This window comes from Festucalex cinctus, chromosome 2 (assembly GCF_051991245.1).
Source record: "Festucalex cinctus isolate MCC-2025b chromosome 2, RoL_Fcin_1.0, whole genome shotgun sequence".
Taxonomy (NCBI): Eukaryota; Metazoa; Chordata; class Actinopteri; order Syngnathiformes; family Syngnathidae; genus Festucalex; species Festucalex cinctus.
This window is the reverse complement of record NC_135412.1, coordinates 40,893,390-40,919,253: the sequence shown is the minus strand read 5'-3', so window position 1 is coordinate 40,919,253 and position 25,864 is coordinate 40,893,390. Positions and strand designations below refer to the sequence as shown.

The window sequence follows — 25,864 nt, the reverse complement described above, 5'->3', positions numbered from 1 at the left end:
GTGGATTTGGTAAAATGAGTTTTAGTCCAAACGGAATGCTTGAAAATTTTATTTGTTTAGACAAGCGAGTATTATCATGTGATATTCTTAAATTTCCGAAGACGTAATGGCTTACCAATGGAGCAAACGCATGACACCGATTTATTTTATTTATTTTTTTGCTAGCAGTAGAATGTACTTGCAAAATAAAAACGTAAGAATTTCATAAGCTTGTTTTACTCCCTCCACATTGCTCAAACTGCCATTTTAAGGGTTAAAAAAATAATAATAATGAACGGATATTTTATATGTAGACCTGCCTGACTTTGGTCCAGGTAGCGTGGGGTCAGTGCCTAGGTGTAAATTCCTGGGTGTCGTTAGGTGGGACAGGCTCCAGTGTATCCATGATCAGCTGATAAGGATAAGAGGTCTCGATAATAGATTAAGGGTGGATGATCAGCTCATCAGCAAGCATTACAGAAGCCTGTTAACAATATCAATCCATTGAATCAGGTGTGTTGGAGGAAGGAAACAAAAAACAGGACTTAGCTCTCGACGACCGGAGTTACCCACCCCTGTAGTTGATGGATGAATTAAGACAAACATAAAAAAAAAAAATAAAAAAAAAAGACAAACAAACAAAAACCTAAAGGGTAGAGAAATTGATAAAGGCCTGGGTGTTAAACATACTTGTTTGACAATTTTAATCTTCAGTGTCCACACTATGTGCTTCATATCAATGGCACCTGTCAGAAAGTCATTTGAGGACCTTCATTCTGAACCTTTGAATAAGTAATGCATATCTGATTGGAAAAGGCGAACGAAATAACAGGAAATTCCACACCCTCCTGCAATTTAAGAGAATAGCAACATGCAGTTTGTATGAAGTGTTTTTTGCATGTGTAAGGAAGGGGCTGGCGCTGTTCTCCCCCCTCCCCTCCCCCAAATCTTTACATCTCAAGAGTTCAGATTCAGATTCAAAAGGCTCATAAATGACAGATAAATTTAAATGACTGATGTGCAAACTAGGAAGAAGGACCGACTGCCCCCCACTCTCCCTCTCCACAAATACCGTGAAAATTATTTTTGGTCTTTTTGGGGGGGGAGATTTTTTTTTTTTGGTAGCAAAAGAATATGACGTATACAAATGAGGCAATGTTTTTGCATCGGTTCATTTTCCCTTTTAAACATTCCAAAATGTATGTGAGAAAACAAAAGAGCACAACTTTTGTTAAAAGGTTTTAACTTATAAGCCAGGCGCACTGTTTGGTGTACAATTTGTGATTTGATTCCTAATAAAATACTTTTGTTTTTAAAACCCATTTACATTTCACATAGTCATCCTTTCGGGGGATATGGATCCAAAAACAGAAATCATAAAGAAAGGGGAAATATGAGCAAGAGAAATGAACCTCCAAAAAGCTACAAATGTCTCTCGGGTCCCAAAGAGAGAACCTGGTGATGAAAATAAAGAAAAGGAAGAAAGTGGTGAAGCGAAGGGGGCGGGATTAATTGGCCAAGCTATACAGCGCAGTATGACACCCACTTTAGCTCATTACACACATACAGTCGTGATCAAGGCACAGGGATCTTCTAAAAGTTATTTTTTTCGTCAATAAAGTTGTACAAAATAATACATTTTACAGTCTGTACAAGAATAATAGTTCAGCAGTAAATTAAAATAGACAGAGAGAAGGAGAGGGAGGTTGTAGGGAGATAAGATGTACTGTCTGTCTTTGCCATTTTCATCCTCCCTTTTTTTCCCCCTCCCTCTTTAGTGCAGATGCAGATCAGAGGAGGAAGGAGGGTGGTTTGGGAAGGAGAAGAGAAAGAGAGCAGGCAGGACACAATGGCAAACAAGTCCACACAGAACCCCTAAAGGAAAAAAAAACAGCTGTGTTGACAAAAGACATTTTTTCTCTTTAACTTAGATACTGTACTGGGTGTTTTTTGCCCCATTTGCTAAGTCGCACAGAAGTCTTCAACTCAAATGTACGATTTCTGATCTCCGCAGTCAACTAGAGGGATTGTTTCTCCATTCTTTTGTCCCTTGTATTGATTTCAAATTCCAGCAGAGGGGGCGGGGACAGGAAGCCCACCTGTCATTTGCTGACCAGAAAGAAAGAGAGCTTGATAAATGTCTGTTGACCCTGTAATTGGGCACCAATGGATTTAATCTCAAAGCAAAACAATAAAAACAATAATTTGATGAAAAGGCCACACTCCGCAAAACAGTTCTTGATTTCTTTTGCAACTCATGAAATGCAAATTTAATCCACCCAAGAGTGTGCGAGCAAATGTCACTTTTGAATATTGCGATGTGCATATGTGACTCAAAGGACTGCAGTGTATGTGTGTCCTCATGCTCACGTGTACAGTTTGATTCAAATCCTGAGCATGACACTTGTATTTCTGCCTAGTAGATATTGTTCCGCCCAAATAGCAGCACTCCAAGCGGCTGCAAATGCAAAGTGAATTCCAGTCCAGACTGTGTGACAAGAGGAAAACTGGCCAAAGTGAGCGTCGGTTTTAGGCCACGCCCCCTCAGACTCATCCATCGGGATGGAGTTAGCAGCGAGGGGAAGTTGGCATCGATGTACTGTGTTTGAAGCGTCTTTTTGGCATGTCTGTGGAAGAGTTCAAAGACTCCACGTTTGTTCCGTTTTTGTATTCATTTGTCGTTTTTTTTTTTTTTTTTTGGGGCCAGAACCCCTTTTGTCATGTCCCATCACAAGAGCTCGTACTGCCGCAGGTGCATCCTCTGGATGATGTCTCGACAGTCGTTGAAAACGCGGCGGATGTTTTCCGTGTCGACGGCGCAGGTGAAGTGCGGGTAGCAGTAGTGCCTCCCGTCCCCGCTCGCAGTGCTGATCCTCTAGAGACGGAACACAGTGACATCGTCTCAGTATTGAGATGCCCTTACAACAGAAGCAGATTGTTGCTCTTGTGTTTGTGTGTGCACATTTGGAATCATTTGGATTTGTTGAATCCAAACATGTACATCAGTTGCTCATGATTAAAATATGTTTATCAGAGCAGTTACTGGTTCACAGAGGATGACAAACTGGCACGGCGCTGAATTGATTTTAGCTTAATTTTAATGTATTGCTCAGGATGTTATTTTTCTTTTAATTATTTTAGCTTGTTCTTGATCGGCAATTGGCAACATTTTTATGATCATTATGGGGATAATCAAGGCCAGATGGATGCATGCTAAAGCTCTCAAATCAATAGCGCCCTCTTTTGGTTGCTGTCAAGCAGATACAATTGTTATTGTTATTGATGACCCTAAAATATCAAAATTGTAATTAAATTCTACACAATTGACATATTTCTTGAGAAAAAAAAAAGAGAAAAATCAACTAATCAATTTATGGTTTAACCTCATACGTTTGAATGCCTCCGTGATCATATGGATCAGAATACGGGGAGAAAAAGTTTATATATATTTAATTTTATTTTTTTTTAGAAATTTGAAAAACGTAGACCAGTGTTCTAAAATGCAATGTATTTTGTTTCACTGTATTTTAAAATTATGCCAAAAGTATTGTACAAAATGTGTCTTTGAGCACCTGAGGTATCATGAGTTCCTATCAGGTCCTGTCGTGCCACTATTGAGAAATCAGTGGCTCATTAAATATGAAACAATGAAGAAACTTTTGCACTCACCAAGAATTCATCTCTTATGAAGTACTTTGCCCGTGTCACGCGGGGATCTTCTGCCGGCTCTGGTGTCGCTGCAAGAGTATAAAAGATCACAGAAGCATAGTAATGTCAACGTTCTGAATTTTCTTTTCACATGGGTTAACGTTACCCTCTTATTAGAGAACATTTTTGAAAACCTCATGAAAATGAATTCACATGCTGCAGGTTGCCGAGCTCCTTCTGACGGCGCTTATAGACATCACATTACACCAATTGTTTTAGACATCCGAAATATTATTTACACAAAACATCTGTGACTTTTCTACGGAGCCCCTGTTGTCAGGGTCTGAATTTTTATTTAGTTTTGCTAATCTGTACCCACAGTTTAGTAAACCGTACCCACGGTTTAGCACTTCTGTGGCGTTATGTAATACGCATACGCACGCAACGTTCGAGCGGTTGCTTGACAGCAGTATTACCAGTGAACGGCTGCTTTTTCTCTCTCTCTCTCTCTCTCTCTCTCTATCTTAAAATGTAGACTAGTTGTGGCAGCTTAACGATGCATTCGGATGAATGGATGATGGAAAGATGACGTTTCTTTAGCCAAGTATGGCGTATTAATTGCGGAGCACAACAAAACACGTCTGCATCTCACCAGCCTTCAAGCGCAACATTACACATCAACTGAATACAGTACATAAGTCTACAGTTTAAGATGAAAAGAAGCAGCTGTTCGAACGTGCGTGCGCATGCGTATTACATAACGCCACAGAAGAGCTAAACCGTGGGTACGGTTTACTAAACTGTGGGTACAGATTGCTAAACTGTGGGTACAGATTAGCAAAACTAAATAAAAATTCAGACCCTGACAACAGGGGCACCGTAAAAAAGTCAGATGTTTTGTGTAAATAATATTTCGGATGTCTAAAACAATTGGTGTAATGTGATGTCTATAAGCGCCGTCAGAAGGACCTTGGCAACCTGCAGCATGTGAATTTACTAAACTGTGGGTACAGTTGACTAAATGTGGGTACAGTTTACTAAACTGTGGGTACAGATTAGCAAAAAATAAAAATAAATAAAAAAATAAAAAAATAAAAAAATCAGACCCTTCCCTGACACCAGAGGGGCTCCGTACTTTTCCATAACTTTACAGTACATTTTCTTTTTCAATAACTTTCCAATGACCTGCAAAATGCATTTTCAATTTCCATGCATTTTCAATTTCCATACATTTTCAAGGTTTTCCGTGACTGTACAAACCCTGCCCACGGTGGTCACTGAAATAACTTAAAAAATTTAATGACATTTCTTGCAACCAAATAACCCTGGTGCGGAGATTGAAAAAAAAAAAAAAAAGAAAAAAAAGTCTATTCTCCTGCATCCCAGGCATGAAAACGGATCAGGGATAGGAAAAAAAGGGAAGTATAGTATACAACCGCTCTAAAGGGTACAGGGGCATGTTCCTTTGGAATACTTGAGATTTTTGTCAAGTATTTAATATTTAAATGCAGCAATTTGATGCATTTTGGAGAAAAAAAAGCCAAACAAAATGAAAAGACAGTATCAATGAATAATAATGGTCATATTATACGATGAGTTGGGTTACTTTGGGTTTTTTAGTTGCCTGTTAAAAAAAATGTAGTTGTGGGAATGCAACTACATTACAACTACATAAAAATGCAAATACAGTATACGTAACTGCATATTTGTAGTTGCATATGCTCATTTTACGGGTATGTGTCACTTTTGCACCCATTTTACCTCCATACATAAACACTTGCTGCGATATTCTATGGTCTATGTCAACATTTTATGTGATTGTGTATCATGAGTTTGAAGAAGAACTGTACAAGGACTGCTCACCATCGTCAGGTGTAGTGTAGCGAGCAAATTCCGGAAAGTATTCCTCGATTTTGGACTTCCCTGCCAGCACTTTCTCTGCAAGGAGGTCTTGCTTATTTAGGAATAAGATGACAGATATGGTTCGCAGCCACCTAAAGAAAGCATAACACTTTGGATTACACCCTGAGTCATTAGACCAGGCTCAATCACTTCCAGAAGAAAACGTTGGATTATTTCCACAAGAACACAAAACTGCAAAAAGTCTTCAAAATTCTTGGTACTGCTTAGTGTTGTTCCGATACCGATACTGCATTAAAACATTGGTATCGGTATCGGTGACTACTCACAAGTAACATGCCGATACCATTAATTCCAACGCTAATATAGGATTTTGGATGCAGCATCTTGCGTCTTGCTGGTGCACGACATTCACTGGTATGTGACATGTTCACTGCATGCCAATCTAAGATATGCTATTGGCCCTTGAATGCTCTGAACCAATGGCAGGACAGCTTTTTCATGTTGAGGAAAAAAAAACTTAAGTATCGGTATGGTATCGGTATCGGCCGATACTGCAAAGCTGGGTATCAGTATCGGTATCGGGAGCCAAAAGACGGTATCGGGAGCCAAAAGACGGTATCGGAACAACACTAGTACTGCTCAACTATTGTGCAACTATAATGGCTGGCGGATGCTGTAAATAAATGACCTGATGTATATTTGATGTTGTTGTGCAGTCTTTGTTGCTAGGGAACTCTCACATACGATTATATAATCATTAAGACAAAAAGCAGGACAAACCAGATGGGAAAGTGACTTGAAAGTAGCTAAAGTGCATTTGAAAAGCATTCATTACCCTCTTTCATATACAGTTAAGGTCAAAATTATGAGCACCTCAAGGTAATCTACAAAAACCTTTTCAATTCCTCTCATGAAATGATCATAACTCATGTTTACAGTTTGCTTGCATTCACAACAACTACACCAGGTCGGAGCCGGTTATTTTCAAGGTGTAAATGTCATCGGCAGGAATTAAAGCAAAATATTTCGTTTGACTTTGACCGTGGTCAAAATGAACCAATATTTTATAGCGCAGTGGGGGTGCGCTCTGAGTCTCTGACGCTCACATTTTCATTTTAAAAAGTGCTGCTAAATATCTAAATATACAGTTTTTTTTGTTTTTACACTTTACATTGTGTCATTATTAATAGTGCCCGCCTTGAAAATCTGTACTGGATTTTCATTCTGTGACTTCTGACAATTCCGCCCTGTCGTTCTCTTCACCTGTTGTTCCAGATGTTCTTGAAGAGGTTGAGAGCCTCCTGTAAACGGTTGGTCTGATTGTCCTCTCTGATCACCATGTTGTAACTGCTACTGGCCACCACGAAGATGATGGCCGTCACATCTACCAGCAGGAAGGCAAGACAAAACAGAAATGTCACAAATTCTGTGATAACTATGTGGCGAGTGAATCAAGAGGCATTCGACGATGATGTCACACGCTACCATTAAAGCACTGGATCCATTTTCGCCGCTCATCGCGTTGACCACCGACGTCAAACATGCTGTCAATCAAAATACATGGACTAAGGTTCAGAGGTGAAATACGGATACCATGTGGCTCTCTGGGGTGGTTATACAGTGTTGAAATTGACTGAATTGAGTAAACTGTGGTAACATTGTATTAGAAAATAAATCTCCAAAGCTCAATAAAACTGAAATTCCTCATCCCTGTTCAAAATCAAAACTTCTGGTTCTACCCGAGAGGATAGTTTTCTTTCAAGCACTTAATGCTGGAGCGTCTCAGGGAAGATTTGTGGTGGTTGTTTACTTAAATTAGCATCATACTCTAGAGTCCGTAAATATTTCTTATATTATCAATTTACAGTACTACAAAATGTTTTCAAAATTTCAAAAGGCAAAAATCTAGATTGTTTTCTTGCTCTAATTTCCACGTTTTTTTTATTTTTTTTAAACAGACTCAACCAGTTCTAGCTATTCAGCTTGTTCCAACCAAAATCTTTCGGGTTCAGGTTTCTGCATTTGACTTACTGAAAATTAACTTTATCCACTTGGAATCTTGTTTCAAAGATCCCTGATGTCAGTACTCTGCACCGCAGCAAATCCTAGCATGAAAGAAAAAAAAAACAAAAAACAAGGATGATCAAGTAGCTGTTAACATCAATGATTAGCTTTCTGTGAGAAAACAAGATTTTGTTTTTAAAAATAGCATGTTCAAAAGACAGTGAAGTGGTCCATATATGGCAACGCGAGCAGTGAGTGCACACCCACCTGATCTGTTGGAGTGTAGTCGTTCTGCTTCACGATGTCAATCTTGTCGAGAAAGCTGAGCAGAGAGACAACACAAGCACAATGGTTAGATAGCTCTAATTATTTCTAGGGATACGCCAAAAATTCATTCAACGAAAATTTCAGAGGAACAGTTTTCGGTTACCGTCCAAAAGACTTTTCTCACGAAACAACAATGGCCAAAACAGGTTGATGTGATGACGCAAGCTAAAACCTTTACAGCAAACACTTTTCAGTTAACAAATGCGTAAAATAAAAATAAATAAATACATGAATAAATAAATAAATGAAAATTTCAGTTCCAGACATTTGTTAGCTGTCTGGTAGTGTCAGTGCATCACGCCAATGTGACTGCAAATTATGCACCAGCGCCAGAGGTGGCACTTCCATTGCTCTATCAGCCCTGTCCTTGACAGCTGCCCATATTTTCGGTGCGTCTTCACATTTTCGGTGAATGTTTTTTTTTTTTTTTTTTATGCAAAGCCTCGAAAAAATACACGAGTTGAACACCGACTGAAGCAGGTCCATGTATTTTTTCGAGGAATAGCGTCATATGTGGATGCATAATATCACTTACGTTCCACTAGAAGAGCTACAATTTTAATATATAAGGTGAAAATAAAAATAAGCTTTAAAGCTACTCTATGTAGGATTTCCCAAAAAAATATCTTAACAATAGCAGCCTTTTTATTTGACCATTTATGACTGAAACATATTCTAATTAGTAGATCAACATCTTCGCTGTTCACAATGGGTACTCCTACAAGCCTCTGGCCAATATTATTTAGGAAGCGTCCGGTCCGAATCCTTCGAATTTCCCGCCCTCTGTCTGCGGGATGTGACGTTATTCGCCTCATCGTCAGTTGTTTCCTGTCGCGCGAAGACGGAACTAGTACAGATTTTCGCTGCCCCAGACACCTGCTGTTACTCCGCGGAAGGCTACTCAAAAAAAAAAAAAATCAAAACAATGTCAAGTGCCACAAAAAAAAAAATAAAAAATCTAAACTTGATAGTGACCGGCGCCGAGAACGAGAGTGAACATTGGTTTGACATTTCAGCGGTGGAGAGCGTTGAGATCGGACTTGGGTTAGAAAAGTGATTCACAGCTGGCTTTCTTTCTACTTGAAAAGGTAAGAAGCGAGTATCTTGACATTTAGAAGAAAATGTGTTGTTTTCAAATAGCAGTAACCTCAAGATCGATCACTTCTCGGTCGTAACTATTGGGGTGAAAGTGAGGTGGACGGCAACATTTAGCGTGAAAGGGGCGGCAAGTTGAATGTAATAGAACAGAATGACTTTATGAAGAACAGACATTCCATTCCGCGGCGTTTCAATCAGGCTAAATGTCGCCTTATTTTCCTCCGTGAAAACAGCCTATTGTAGCTACATTATGCTAAAGGAATGTGAACGGTACTACTGAATGGCGATAACATTCACGGCCATATCACACTAAGTAGTGAATGGGTCTATATGTTTTTCACAATCGTCAATTTCCATAAATGACAGCCCACCTTTTGGCTCATGGACAATGACACTAGCCTGGGGGCGACATACACTAATAATGACTAGAATCAGGTTGACGTCCGTCGAGCGGGGTGACTACAATATGTAACTGCATATTAACATCGGAATGAGGTCCAATTAATTGACGTAATTTGCACATCGTTTTGGAGTACAGCACAGGACTGGACTTCGACCGACTAAAGCAATATGATCTGCACGTCCCGTGGACATCAATTGTTTAGTGGGGATCGAGACTCTCATTCCGTGAAGTGGCCAGCTTTGTATAACATTATAAAACTTCTTACCTCTGAAAACATAGTTTAATTGGATATGAAGAGCCCAGTCTTCAGTATTGAGGTCGTGCACGTACGAGTGCGCGCAGCGTGTACGAGCGTGCAGTTTGTTTTCGGCCACAGGTGGCAGTAGAGATTTGAAATTTTAAATCTTACATAGAGCTGCTTTAAATAAATGAATCATGAAGGAGAAAAAAAAAAAAGATTTACCGGTAAGTCACACCTCTCATGGCACAATAACTCCTGTTTACACTCTAATGGCAGTTAAAATGTTACAGAAAATTCTTTCAGCAATAATTTCAATCACTTCTTTCCACTTCAAAAGAACTTTAAAATTCAAACATTTGCAATATAGTTTAGGCAATGGAAGAAAAACATTTGCCTGGCAGAGAATTTAAATGTACTAAACGGAATAAGACTGACGGACCTTATTTGGAGTTTCTGTGTGTGGAAGCTAGTGCAGTGGAAGAAGTTGGTAAAAGACAACGTTGACATGATGCAAAAAGAGAAAGACAGAGGCAAAGTGGCGTCTGTCTGACATTACTGAGCACATTTCAAAAATAGCTCCCCGGCGCCGCAGCCTCCGGCACCGTTACCATGGAGACCCGACCACAAGTGCTATTAATAGTCTATCAGCTCCCAATCTGGCAAGACTGGAGTGGCTCCAGGAAAGACAGACAGACAGAGGAGGAAAAGCTCTGGCTTTTGTATTGGACCTGACGGCAAAGAGGAGGGAGGGAGGGAACAAGAGACCTGTCTGTACCATCACGAGCGAGCGCCATAGGGAAGAACAGCCGAGTTACACTCTCCTTGTTTACATTCAACAAACAAAATGCAAAGTATTGACGCTCCAACACCCATGCGGACAACATTTTTTAACATTGTGGCTAACTGCTGAAAAGCATTTAAGACTGAAAGTCTTCAAATATCAGCCCTCCTTGTCCTCCACCTCCTCTTTTCAACATCCTCTGGCCTACAGATGACTCAGCCTCGGCCATGTTTGCTTCTGGACTGTGCTGTTACATAAAGCTAGGTTGCTCCAGAATTAGGGCTGCACGATATTGGAAAAACATGCGATATGCGATATACTTGCTGAACATAGCAATATCGATATTATTGCGATATTTAACATTTACCTAAGGAAATTAAATTTTTATTACCGAATGAAAGAAAAACATTTTTCATGGGGCAAAATAAGCAACCTTAGTTTATTAATTGTAATTATGTCTTGATAATTTTCAACTATTGAATGGCGATGCACATTTTAGTTAGCATCTGACTGGTCAAATTCATATAAAAGCATAAAATTCCATATAAAACTTATTGCGTGCCTTTGCGATATGCATATTGCAAGGGCCAATATCGCGATATCGATATTTTTTCGATATATTGTGCAGCCCTATCCAGAATATTCCAATTCTCGTAGTCCTATTTTGAGTTCGCGATCCCACCAGCTCACAACGCCCTCATAAGCTCACATAGACATGTATAGATGATCGATCACGTTCTCGAGACAATGATTTTTAAAAAAGTGTGAGCACACACTGGCAGATTCCATGTGATGAACATTAATAAATTAAGCTAATATTGTCAAATATTTGTACAGAGCAGCTAGAACTGATCAATATTTGATTATCTATTTCCAGATAATTATCTTCAGACAACTGATAGGATAAAATCGGTTAGCTGCACATGCTGACTCATAATGCCGACTATGGAGAGAGCGCAAATCTTCAGCCTGTCACTAGGTGTCATCAAAGTCCTGCGAGAACTTTTAATGAGCAACACAAAAAGGGAATGAAAAAAAAACTTAAGGGTCCATTTAGTGGTTACATTTTTAATCTAATCCATGCTATAGTCAAATCATGCTGGAATCTTATTTTTAGATACAACAGCCAACCCTGAATTACACAAGTTTACCATTGTGTCCAGTGAACATCTATTTGCAAGACCAACAGCAAATAGGGAGTTCACTGACACACCGCCCTTAAAAATGTTTCAATTCACGATATTAATAGTTTAAAATGTATATATACTGTACTACAAACTATGATACCAAAACACTAACATAATTCAAGTTCTTCTTTCGTCATTGCCATTAAAATAAATGGCTTACAGATAATGTGATTTAAAAAAAAAAATGCACTGAAAATGTGGCCCTTCACAACCTGTAAACATCAATTGTAGAGAAATAATGACACCTCCATTGTTTGGAAGCTTGAGCTTTTTTAACAACCACTCAGCAGCGCGAAAACACACATTTGCGGCAAAGACTAACTTCCGCTAACAACTTGGATCCTCTGCAACAAAGATTTTTGAACATTCAAGAAGATATATTGTATTACTATAATATACAGTACTTCCTTGCCACCACCAAAGCACATAATGGCCAAACTGTGACATGTGGCATCCAACAACTGTTAGTGAGCTTTTCAGCAAATAACTGAGGATACGTTCCACAGGCGGGGAAAAAAAATGTAAACGGGAAAAGTTGTGAATAGCAAACTTTCACTATATTTGTGTTTGCCACAGTGGCTTAAAAAAATAATAATAATAATACACTTCATGGCTATAAGTCAAGTCTGATGCATAAACCAACACTTCTATTTTTGTAGTAATACTTTGAACTTTAATGACTTTAAATTGTTTTCAGCTACTTTTTAAAAAGTAACAAAGTTTTTTAAATAACTTTTGTTGGCATAAATAATAATAATAATAATAATAATAATAATAATAATAACAATACTAATAATAATAATAATAAAGGTCAACATAATAAGTGTATGATCACAATTTAAACGTTGGATTACTCACTATTGTGCACAGTCGATGAGTTGGTACTCATTGGATCTCTCAAAGCACACCTTGACGCCCTCGTCCTGCCACAGTGATTTTGCATGGTCGTAAAATTCCTGCAGAAGTAGAGCAAAACAAAGCATATATTAATGGTATAGGAGGAATTTTCAATGTGATTTTTTTTTTTTTTTTTTTTTTTTTTTTTTTTTTAAATTTCACGATGTGGTGACTGAAAAATATTTTAGGTTGTACAAGTAGTACCAGCCAAAGTCTCATTGAATCTAAAATCAATATTCATCATAACTTCTGCAATTTGGGATAAAAATGTTCACAAGTGCATGCACAGCTTGACAGCCGCAGCCAGAGTTGGACGCTTCAAATGATAATGTAAAAAATAATAATAAAAAAAATCCTGCATTTTATTTTCCAGTGCCAAAATTTTTTTCTACAGTCCCAAATTTCATTTTCAATGTGAAAACTCTGTTGCAGTCTTGGCGAGATAGGGGGAAGGGGGAGAGGGGGAAAAAAAAAAAAAAAAAGATACATGAACAAATGTTGGACCCAAGAGAACAAACTGCACAAGTCCCCCCCCAAAAAAATGAACACAAATTGTAATGGACTTGAATGCATCTATTCTCTTCCAGTTACAGACCAAATGTAATGATAATATTTACTTGGGTCAAATCAGCCTATTAGCTACTCAACAACTGAGACATCCGCTGTATGGCATGTTCACTCAAACTAAAAGCGAAAGAAAGGTGGCACGGCTCAGGAACAGAGTGCTTGACCAGCTTGTTGACACCACTAGCATGTACGTTGTGCCTGGGCGACACCTGTGTACATGTCTGTCAAATGTAAATAGAGGTAGAGAAGGGTAGGGAAAAAAAAGAAAGGAAAACAAATGAAGACAACACTGTACACAGGACTGTGACAAAGCACGGACTTGCCACATCCTTTGTAGACTAGTTTTGAAGGATACTAAGAGTTACTTCAGCGCAAACAACCACCAAATACCAGGAGAGTAGGCTCCATATTTTATGGTGCAGTATGTAATAATCAGCCAAATGAATGATGTGTTTTTAAGTATTAACAGATGTGTTGCTTTTAATATCGTACTATGACGTCAACGACACAGTGACAATTTTAATATTGTGATATTGCCATAATAATAATAATAATTAAAAAAAAAACTAATTTGGGGTCAGTACCACCTCAAACGGGGCCACCACAATTTATTGTGGACCCACAGAGCCACCACTTCAAAAGGCCTTGACTGCATGAGGGGAATAATTTTCATATTAGTCAATAACCGTCAATCACCCTGTACATCACCAAAGAAAAACATAGGGGTGTGAATTGCCTAGTACCTGACGATTCGATTCGTATCACGATTCACAGGTCACGATTCGATTCGATACCGATTAATCCCGATACGAATTTATAACTCGATTGTTGCGATTTTTTTCTCATTCAAATTTAGAAAATACTAATCAGTAAGCTTGTAGAGTGTAAGATTTATATGAAAATGTATTATTTATTTATCTGAAATTTCAGTCTTATAGAGGTTGTAATCTGTTTCATGTTTGAACAGCATTAAAATAAAATATTAAGGCTTAATGTTCCGTTCATATAACATTCTTCCATGCTCAAGGTGTGAATCCTAACCCGAAGTCAGACGTTTTGTTGAATATTTTTCCATTAAAAATGGAAGTTTAAAAATCGATTCACACACACAAAAAAAATAAAAAAAATAAAATAAAAGGCAGTGATGATAAGACGTTGAATCGGTAAGACTACCGAATGAACAATTCTGAGCTCTTAAAAAAAAAAAAAAAAAAAAAAAAAAAAAAAAAAAAGAAAGATTTTTTTTTATTGAATCGATTCGAGAATCGCGCGATGTAGTATCGCGATATATCGCCGAATCGATTTTTTTTTACACCCCTAGTGGATATGGTGGAAAAAGCAAAAATGTATTAACGTGTTGGAACCTTTTGACCCAAGGTTCTTGAACCTTGTGTTACAACGACAAGAATGTTGCACACATATTGAGGAAGGTGGTAACGTCTTTTTAACTGTGAAATTTCATGTCTCCTTTAATGAATGTGTGCATATTTTTAAGGGGAGAACGATTGAAGATGTTCATAAGCGTTTAAAATGCAATAAAATGTTTTAGTGATATGATTATGCTTTTATCTGTTAAGACGGTTCTAATCACTTTTATTGGAGGATCATTTATTGGCTAAAATTTGCTATGGTCGGATCGATCCCTATTGAAAATTGTGTTGTAATGACTTTGTTCAAGTTATTCTTTCTTTCTTTGTAATGTCAACAAAATGTCACAAGCATTGCCCCCCCCTTTTTTTTTTTTTTTTTTAAGAGCAGCGCTTCATGACGGCAGACTCATCATGCGTTTAAAAACACAGAATTCTTTCATAATCATGTCATGTGCTTGCAGAAAAAAATATTTCATTCAACATATCCATTCTATTCTAGTGTGGCATCTTACCTCTCTCTCTTCAATTACCTGACCAGCTGACATTAAACATAGAATATGGTGTGAACTAGCCAGCTACACACATTCATAAAAACCAGTAGAACGTTTGAAAAACACTATTCTTTTTAATTTTTCACGCCACATGGATGCTATTAATGATTGTGTTTTTTGCACCGTCAACGTGAGATATAAGAGATGAAGCTCAAAAAGGAAAGAAACACTGTGTTACCGTCATAAAATCATAAAAGAAAATGGGACTTTTATAATACAGGAAGTTGTGCCTCAACCCCTCCCCTCTGCTATGGTAGTGTCACATATTTGTGACATCATAATGCCTGCGACCTCGTGTTCACAGAAGATGCATCATTGCGACATAGCAGTTTCCAGTGTTGGTTTTCTTCATTGTCTCTTCCCAAATTTTACCCTTGCAGTTTTTTTGTTGTATTTTTAAAACATGACGGTTTTGTTTTGTCAAACTCAAAATGAGTTACCGGTTGTCTTTGAAGCAGAGAGATCAATAAAAAAACGGTACTTTATAAATTATTGGTTTATCTGTATCGGTTGAAAATAGCATTATCGTGCATCCCTAGCTCAAACATTTAAAAAAAACAAAAACACTTATTTGCTCATTAACAGAAATGTTAAAAAACCTGAAAAAAAAAAAGAAGCAAAAAGCAAAACAACTATGTATAACAGTATCACAGTGTCGTATAAGTGGCATCCAATTTATGGTCTCTTGGCTTGGACAATCAGCTAATGAGAAAATCCTACTGAGGAAATGAGGCCCACACAGGTATTATCCAATGATCATTAGCACACCTCAGTGTTTATTACTTATTGTCAAGGGATTATCACCTGGGATTTGGTGACACTTGCCTATGGAAAGCTTCTTACTAGACTTACATTCATGCACACACGTACAAGCTCGTTTCCGATTGACACTGATCAATTACAATGATAACAAAAACCGAGTTTGAATTAAATTTTACAATCATAATTTGTAATTTCACAAAATTTAGAACATTTTAAATTTGTGCAGTTTTAATATTTTTATAATTTTATTCATGCACCTTTTAAATCTCAAGTAGATTTTCCCACATAGGTTAGAAAACAAAGGCGCACAAAAATAAACACCTGGTTGTTTATTGTGTGGGTGTTTCATCAATTTATAGTAACCTCTAAGCTGAACAAAAAACTCAGAAAATTGTAAAAAGGGTAGAACCTTCATTTTAATGACGATTCAATGAGGTTTTCATCTGTTATCCTGATAAAAATATCAAAAATAGATATCCACAAGTAATTGCCTACGCAAGATGGCGGCAAACTGTTTTTTTCCCCTATTAAAACAAAGTTTTAAGTCACTTTATTCTGGGGGTGGGTGATATGGCCTAAAAATTATATCACGATATTTCAAAGAAATTTGCAGTGATGATATTTTTGACGATATTGGTAATAATTACTGAACAATAGATTTGTGATTGACACTTCAGAATAATAGCACGTTTATTGCAACAACAATATAAGCCACCATTTTTTCCAGAATTGAAATATAAACAAAGTGCAAATATACCAACTGTAATGGAATAAAATGGAAATAAAAGCAGGCCAGATAGTGTTTACTAGGGGTGTGAATTGCCTAGTACCTGACGATTCGATTCGTATCACGATTCACAGGTCACGATTCGATTCGATACCGATTAATCCCGATACGAATTTATAAGTCGATTGTTGCGATTTTTTTTCATTCAAATTTAGAAAATACTAATCAGTAAGCTTGTAGAGTGTAAGATTTATATGAAAATGTATTATTTATTTATCTGAAATTTCAGTCTTATAGAGGTTGTAATCTGTTTCATGTTTGTACAGCATTAAAATAAAATATTAAGGCTTAATGTTCCGTTCATATAACATTCTTCCATGCTCAAGGTGTGAATCCTAACCCGAAGTCAGACGTTTTGTTGAATATTTTTCCATTAAAAATGGAAGTTTAAAAATCGATTCACACACACAAATCCTAAAAAACAAAAAAAAAACAACAAAAAAAACAAAACAAAAAAATCGATTCTGCCGATTATTGAATCGATTCGAGAATCGCGCGATGTAGTATCGCGATATATCGCCGAATCGATTTTTTTTAACACCCCTAGTGTTTACCCAGCGAATTATAACAACTGCTTAAAGGACATTTACTTAGCAAATACAGTGAAACACATACTTTCAGAAGTCAGTGGCAAATTGCATGAGTTAAAAAAGTCCACTATTTTCTCCTGTGTAGTTGAGCCTCGTGTTGTTGTTAGGGGGGGGAATCGACAATGATACGGTAGCAGGCAGTTTGTGGTGTTATGCTTCGTACATCGCAGGCAAGTGTATTGTTAAAAAAATGTTTTCCCTCTGCGACTGTTTAGGCAGTGGTTATTTTTGCCGCAACCGGCGGCAACCCTCCTCGAGCGTTATTTTGCCGTGAATGGCTCTGATTGTTTAATCAGGGGAGTGAGCAAATGCCGCGTTTCCTTGTAGACATTACTAGCGGGTATGAATAACACAAATGTGCACTTTTAAGGTGCTGCACGATAGGAACGTGCACGTCTTCTCATCGAGAGCATATTAGCTTAGCGGTCGATTAGCATCACAAACTCACGTGAATTAGATGGCAAATTACCGATCACGGTAAAATAAACACCGCGGATTATTCTTGGCCAAACAATACGCGACCGCTTCAGTATTAACCAACCACCGTCTGTTTTTTGGTTTGTTTGTTTTTTTCATAAGGAGTGCGTCTAATCAAGAGTGCTCCAGTAATTAATGACTTTTGTTCCCCCCCAACCACACGAGCTCCTTATATGTCCTCCGCATACGTTATGGCAACAGTTTTCCTGCACGATTTGCAAATGATTGTTTTTTGGTTGTTGTTGTTGTTGTTTTTTAGCATTATATCTGACCTCTTGTAGCAAGCCTCCACACGACGAAGCTCACTCCCACTTTGTCGAAGACGCGACAGAACTGGCTGCAGCCTCACACGCTCCTACATTTGTTTTTGTGCAGCAGCGAACGACGCGTGTACGTCCAAGTTGACACGAAGACGTATAATGTTACGCATTACGTCATTGCGTCAATTTTGCAATATGTCAAATTTTTATCTCATAAATAAATACACTGGTAATATCACTGACGATATTTTTTGGACAACCCGTAGTTAAAATAAATAACTAAATATTTCTCAGATTACATTCATTATGTGTACTACTTTTTCCTCACTCCAAACTGTAATACGATTGTTGTGATGTGCGTACTGCAGCATAATACTCACAACCGGAAACTCAAAATCCTTCTGGTTGACGAGGTTGAGGATGTATTCAATGCGGAACTGGTTGTCTGGACAGGCCAACTGCACTGGTGGCGTCAGAGTGCTCATTGCTGTCACTATTGTCTGGAATAAACACACAAGCAATGTTACATTTGAATGTGGAAGCGCAGTCAGTAGAAGTCATCCCTGAATAAATATATGAAACATTTTTGTTTTTATAGGAGCACTTACCTCAATGGCCTCTTTGATATTATTCTTGATATCCTGAATTTTTTGCTTCTTCTCTCTGAAACAGACGCAAATGTGATAGTGAATGCGCGACTGTTTAACACAGCAAGGAGAACATGGGTGGATGTGTTACAATATTTCCATTCTTATTCATCGATGAAGCCTCCCCAACAAGCTGTAGTTACAGAGGACGAAATAGAAAAAAAAATTGTGCACAAAATACTACAGCAAAATGAAAAGAATTACAATAACCACAGCAACTCAATTTTGACACTTGATTACGCCTGAAAACTACAATTTAAATGGATGATCTTGTTGAAAACCTCACGTGCCTAACTGAGCATGTATTTGTGAATATCAACATCATTCAATAACTTTCAGCGTAATTTGTTCAATTATTATGACTCACAAGGCAAAATCAATATATTGCGATAATAAAAAAAAAAAAAGTGGCAAAATGTAGCAAAGAAAGAGGCATTATAGAAAACATTTCATTGCTTGTCTATGTATTTGGGCGTCTGGAGTGCCTGCCCAACCGCCAAATACAAAATTGTTTTCTTTTACATTCTGGTACAAGATATTTGGGCCCTCTCTCTCTCTTTCAGAGAGAAATATTTCTAATAAAGGCGACTTGAGAAATCCAGTCACTCACTCTCTTTCACCTTGAGTCTTATAGGACAACACAGCATTGTGTTTATTGTCTCATTTTAATTCAAGTAAAACAGGACTAGGCCAAAGCTTTCGGTTTCTTTCCACAGAGTGAAAGCCACACACTAATGTTTCGCTCTTTGGATATCAAAACAAAGGCTGCAGAATTTGGCAACCACTTCTCCCTGACACGTCAAACGCTGCTGTGTTGTTGCTCCTCTCACTATCCTGCCAATACCGTGGTACTGACATATCGACACTCTCACAAGTACTAAGTGGGCATCACTTACGCTCATTAAGTATCAATACTACGTATGCACTATGCCTGTCGCAATAAATACTACATTGACTCATTGCTCGATGAATAAAATGGACACAAATCAGACCCCCCCCGCCCCCCCCCAAACCCCCAGGCTGAATTAATGGTCATTTTACACGCGTGTTTGTTCACATACATCATCAACATTCACTCACACCTTCACCTTGCTTGCTGCTGTGCAAGTTGGCACTCAAACACACACGTACTGAAAATCATTGAAACGGTTTGGTTTGACTGTTTCAGTTTGGTTTGTCTGTGTCTTGTCGGTTCATAGGCACATAAGTCTCATTTATTAATTAGTTGCCGCAATATACAGTAGTGCTAATAACAGCCAAGCAGTGCTAATGCTAGCTGGTGCAACCACGCGAATGAGAGATTATTTGTCTGAAGACTAAAAAAAAAAATTATGCAGTCAACAATAATAATGATGATATTAATGCTGTGAGCGTACTTCCTGTGATCATACTTTCATTTTTTACTTAAATGCAGATTCATACAGTAACATTGTCTAAAAATAAAAAAAATAATAAAAATAAACAGAATGCTATTGACTACAAATATAGTCGCATGAAGGAGTTTGGCAAATCGTTGCGCTAGTAACCCTTATCAAAGATCAGATTCAACCACTTCAAAGATCAGTTTTGAAGAACAAAAAAAGTATTCACATTTGTTGTGAGAAACTCTTACCGCATCATCCAAAAAGGAAAGCAACATGAACATCTTCATTATCTATACTAAACTAGCTATAACTAAAGATCAGATGGGCAAACCATGAAACCTCGCGGCTAATCCGAGCAACATCAGATATCTGCCCGGAAGTGATGATTCCCCATGCATCTGGGAGTCTGGCTAATAAAGGCAGTCACACAGTCTCATATATTCATGCCCAGGGTGCACACACAGCTCACAGTGTTGAGCAGTCATGCGCTGGGTCATACGCTCATCTGCCTCAGGTGCAGATTTCTAACTCGCAAAAGATGACTTCGTCCACGTTGATGCCACCACATCTGATTCAGAAGCTCCCTTTGTGCAGGTTACTCAAAACTTGCTGTAAAAAGGACACCAAAGGCAGCACTTTTCATTTACTTGTAATTTATCAACACTGGCATGTTACCACACCAGCATGATGCTAGATAGCATTTCAGCGTTCCATAACAGAGGCCTTGAGTGTACCACAGAAGTATACATTGTGTGACATTAGCCCACTTCTTGCCTTGGCTGATGTCAACCAACTAATCTTTGAATCTAGGATAATTTCAAATCTCATTGGGTTCACCCCTACAATAGTGTTGGCGCAGAATTCCAATACATCTATTGCAGCATATACATGCAGCATGTGCAATCTAATCTGTCAGAGTGCGTGTCCATGCAATTTAGTGCTCAGTATTTGGGTTTATATGAAAAGAACACACTCTGTCACCAAGTTTCCTGGACAACATGCCCATCAACAACGCACACAATCTTTAAAAAGGTACCGTGTGTAAAAGTTCCCCATTAGATATCGCTAAATAATACTAGCCAATGACTATTTGGTGTGAGCAAGCGAGCATCTTGGCAAATGATGGTGACTTGGCAGATGGCAAGAACCCCGGCGAGCCACGCCGAAAGACCGAGCAAGCTGGAGTTAGCCGGAGCATCTTACAAGAGCGGCTAATGGGAGTTAGCCGGAGCCAAAGGCCGAATGGCTAACGAGCGGTTAGCAGAAGAAGCTAGTAAAAGCTTGTGAGAGGAAAACAGGGCGACCAGCACTAGGAGCCCAAATCACGGAACTCACCGACGACCACCTGCAGGCCCCAGCTGTGGAAGGTAAACCGCAGTGGACCCATTGGGACCAACACTAAGCTACAACCACCACCAGGGCTAACTACTTTCGTGAAATTGTTCTTCTGGCATCCATAGCAGGAAGATGGTGGCAAAACCTGTCAGCCAGCTAATGACCAGCACGACCTATGTAATATTATTAACAATTACTAGATCTACTACTATATTTAAAAAAAAAAAAAAAAAAAAAAAAAAAAAAAAAAAAAAAAAAAAGTTTGTTGCGAAAGAAATTGTTTTTGCATATTATTTAAATCAAAAATGAGTTTTTAAATGAATGTATTATTAGTTCACCACTAGATGGCGCTAAATATTACACACTGTCACTTTCAGAGTGAAAACAATTTACTGCCCATATTTTGGGATTATAGTAAATCAAGCCCCTATAAAATGAATTTCAAAATAAAACACCCTGTGTTATGTTCAGCCACTATACCCCCCTTTGCAGCCATCAATTTGCGGTAGCATGTGATGCCTTGTTGTTCTAAGCAATCGTCAACGGAATAGGTGTGCTTATTCTTGTATTACTTTATAATGTCATCCTGTTTGGCTCCAACACGGACAAACTAGGAGTAAGTTCTTGTGTATGGTATAAACAAACAAATAACTAACTAACTAACTAACTAACTAACTAACTAAATAAATAAATAGTAAAAGTGGTAAATCCAGGGCAAGCACGCCAAAAGTTATGGCAGTGCGATGCAATGGATAGAAAACGCGCTATTATTAACAAATAGGATGGTCGGCAGCTTCCGTATAACTTGTATTGTACTCACTCTGCATTGAATCCGTTGACATGGAGGATCCTCATCTGTTTCACAATTGTGCTCTTTCCTGACTCGCCAGCTCCTAAAGACAGAATTAAATAAATGTTGATGCCAGACTAACTTGACATTACAACACAAGAAAGACAATGCATTTGACTGTGGTGCAATTATGCAACTATGAGTAAGGGACAAAAGTGACTTTTCATATGATGGACACTTTTTGTCTTCTACAGGTCAGGACAGGAGCTTTCACGGCTGAGATAATAAACAGGATTTCTTTGCTAGATGCAGTGATCAGAAAAATTAGATTATATAGCTAGACTTGATAATCTTTGATTTTTATTCTTTATCATTACACAATTTATAGCTTTGACAGATCCAAACAAATACAGTAACAAGACTGCTGAAGCTGAACTATGCAAAAACTTTGTAGAGGGGTGGTGGATGGGTAAAATAACCCATATTTTGATGCACAATGAGGAACGCACCATTTGCATTTTGCAGTTATAGTCCGCTTGCATTGGGGCCAAGTGCGCAAATAAAAATGTGGTCATAAAACCTAAACTTTGTGTGGAAATTGGCATGGAAATCCATTGCTGCCACACTCATGACTGCAATGCAAAAGTATACCAGTAAGACGGTAAATTTTTAGGTTTGTTCTTTCTTGGTAAGTCTGAGTTCTCTTTTTGTTAGTTTTAGGGTTTCGAACTGCAGAACGATAAGATGAACTTGGCTGTTCCATTGATTTAAAAATCCAGCTAAACTAATCCATCTACTTAGCAAAGGTTGGGGGCCGTGCTGTCATCAGATCTGGTAAACCTCCCCAGATGCTACTTCTTTGTCTACTAGAACAGTACAGGTATGTCAAAGAGTTCACATCTTTCCCATTCGCATGACCTGTTCTTCGTAATTGAATTTGGAATCTGAAAGAACACTCATCTCATGCCCATCACAATACTTAGCAGCAGCAGTTTTGCGATGTACTTTTTCCACCCGTGAGATGAATCTGTGGTGGCCAAGCGTGTGATGTGACCATGGAACCATTTTAGTGGCTCAGCAAGCTGCCGCTCATTCCATCTCAACTCATAACATCATGCTCTGAAATATGACTGATGACCTCATGTCACAATGTCAGTCCTACTGTCTCTCTCCCATCTTAATGTCCTGTCCTGTGCTGCTCAGAAGAAGAAACATCTCCAGTAGGCCCACTGCCAACTGTGCTATGTACAACAGCAAATATGTTTACTGTAGTACATCTGTCTACAACTGAAACATCAGTGAGGCATCAAATATGAGACCATGAGATGCAAAAAACATGCAAAACCACGACATTGTAATGCCATTATAAACCACACGACACCACTGATGGTCACATAGAGTATGTGAACTACAAGTGGGTTCACAGTGCAACGTCTATTTAGTGTTGTTTGAAGGTATCAGTGGATGAAGTTTACGCATTATCTAAATCAGCCAATATTTTTTTTTTAATACAAACAGTAGCATATTTGATTAATTTCATGTTTCATGGCGTCACTTAAACAACATTGCCTTTCTGTCTATAAACGGTCTTTTCATCATGTAGTTAAAGTCCAGCACTTCAAAAAATAAACTTTTGGAACCACTCAACAGTTCAGTACAATATGTTAATTTTATTCTCGAGTTTGAATCTGTTTATCAATGGCTAAGCTCTTCGCCATTGATAAACAAATGCAAGAAAAAATGTCAGTTATGTTAGAGCCGCCAAGAGCATTTTTCTTTTCAAGTGAATCCTGTCCTTCTGCTTTGTTCAAGTCGCCACAACTTCCTCCGCAACATAATATGGGTGTGTCTTTCATGCCATGGTATGACTGTCATATTTGTACTTTTTGAAAAAAGTAGCCCAAAACTTTGAAGTGACAGGTCTAAACGAACATGGTGAGGAGGAGTTATTGGAGGGGAGATGATCAAGAAACTCGTATGTAACGTGGAGACACAGCCTACTGCCCAACACACACAACCACATGTTGCGTCTGTTCGTATTGGCGACACTCAAATTACACGAGTGGCGACTATTTAACCAAAACATTAACATCTCTAATAGTATAAGTGTTCGTAAACAATATATTTGCTTACACTATGAAAATGATTTTTAATTGATCACCACATTGTCACCAATCACCCACTGGATATTAGTTTGGTAGCTTCATTTTTGCAATGCAATGTTTTGCAAGTTGGCGTTTGCTCTGCTCCTAAGAAATGTAACCACTTACCTAACAGCAATAGTCTGTGTGTTGCTCTGTAGATTTGTTTGTCCTTTTGGAGCTGCTTTTCTATCTTTTTGTTTGCTTCTCTCTGGGCCTTCTCCTCATTTCTCTGGTCTTCAGTCTTACTGTTGCCCAAACAACCCATCTTCCCTCAGGGAAAAGCAAAACAAAAAATGGGAGTCCAAGAGAAGGATAAAGGTGGTCTAAGTATACACGAGTTGGTCAATGAAGAAGTATCGTGGACACCTGTCTAGAGCCCACGTATGACCCGAGGGTTAGATAGAAGAGCCACAAACACGGAGAAATGTCCTCAATGGCCTTGTCACAAAAAAAAATACGGTAGTAGCCAGAAGCCTCACAGCCCAGGTCCAGAATATTTGTAATTTATGTCCGTGGAGAAAGTTTTGTTACCCCCCAAAACGGGAGTAAACAGAGTTGCTAACGCCACTGACAAGGCCGGATTCCCCTTTCTCTTTTTTCCCGTGGCTTTTCACACCCTTCAGTTTGACGTTACTTGTGGCTGAACAAATGACAACGATGACATGAAATATCGACAACGGCGAAAGTTGAGGTTGGTCTCGGAGAAGAACAGGGAGCAGAAGAAGAGAAGCCCGGGTCTTGCGTCTCACTGCTGCCCGCAAAAGGGAGCGCAAATCGGCTTGAGTGTGGCCCTCAACCGCACAGTGGCGCGGCTCGGTCCTAAGCCTCCTTTCAAAACAAGCATTTTTATTAATTTATTTATTTTTTCCGGTCCAATTGGGTCTGTTCGGCGGTGTTCTTGTTGATAATGACCCCACCAGTAAGAAGTAAATGAAGAGCACCCAACTACTGCTACATATGTGATATTTTCATTGCTTCCGGACCACTTCTCTTCAGCTAGCTGAGCCAGACAACAACAGCCTTCTGAGCCGGTTCCGAACACAGATTCCCGATTTCTACTTTTTATTCGGTTTGTTGTGTTTTCTTCTTCAAAAGAAGGGGGCCCACCTCCGGGGTCTCGGGCGTGTTTGTCCCTGGCTTGGTGTTATCAGCCGCTCACATCACCAACGATCCCGCACCGTGACACTTTTCTTCTGGCCGGTTCGGGTCCAAATTCAACACGTGAATAATCCCGAGTCACAATTAAAGCAGAAAATGGAGGCGTGAAGGGTGTATGTGTGTGGAGGTGGAGGGGAGCAGCCTCAAAATGTCTCCAGGATTGTTGTTAGGGGTGAAAAGCAGCTGGCTGTCATACTGGGCTGAGATGAGCCTACATTAGGCCTGTACGTGCACTCACACGCACGCCCGTACACATACATGCATATTTCTCCCCCATAGTTCCGAGGTCGGTCGAAAAAAAGATACAGGCTAGCATGTGCAATTACATTCCCTAGGAAAGAAAAAAAAAGCACAAGCTAGCTAATCGTAGCAGCACATTCGCGTCGCCAAGGCCGCCCTCCTTCTCTTCCGCCGCCGTCGTCGCTCCGCTGCCGGACGAGGATTGTGGAGGTAGAAAAGCGAGGGAAGTAGTGATTCTTCTTGGAGTTTATTCTTTTTGTCTTCTATTTCTCCCACATGTTCTCTCGCTCACTCTTTTCCGAGAACAGGAGCCTACATTGAGGGTGGGCTAGGCATGAGACTGCTAGAGACGGGGTGGGGCCACGCCGCGCTCATTGAACCCTGGGAAAAAGAG

At 38.9% G+C, this 25,864-nt stretch overlaps 1 protein-coding gene across 2 annotated transcripts; it reads right to left on the bottom strand.

Moving 5' to 3' along the window:
• Positions 1-1,205: 1,205 nt before the first annotated feature.
• gnas (GNAS complex locus) lies at positions 1,206-25,864 on the bottom strand. Of its 2 annotated transcripts, none has more exons than XM_077515137.1 (12): positions 25,180-25,864; positions 21,959-22,031; positions 18,401-18,455; positions 18,173-18,292; positions 12,390-12,487; positions 7,762-7,816; positions 7,522-7,595; positions 6,976-7,034; positions 6,754-6,874; positions 5,491-5,621; positions 3,649-3,716; positions 1,206-2,854 (listed from the first exon to the last, which is right to left on the bottom strand). In XM_077515137.1, the coding sequence occupies exons 2-12, from the start codon at positions 21,991-21,993 to the stop codon at positions 2,708-2,710; spliced, it is 963 nt and encodes a 320-aa protein (XP_077371263.1). In that variant the 5' UTR covers positions 21,994-22,031; positions 25,180-25,864; the 3' UTR covers positions 1,206-2,707. The 2 variants fall into 2 exon arrangements, with proteins under 2 accessions (XP_077371263.1, XP_077371262.1); XM_077515136.1 differs by having other exon boundaries at positions 24,199-25,863.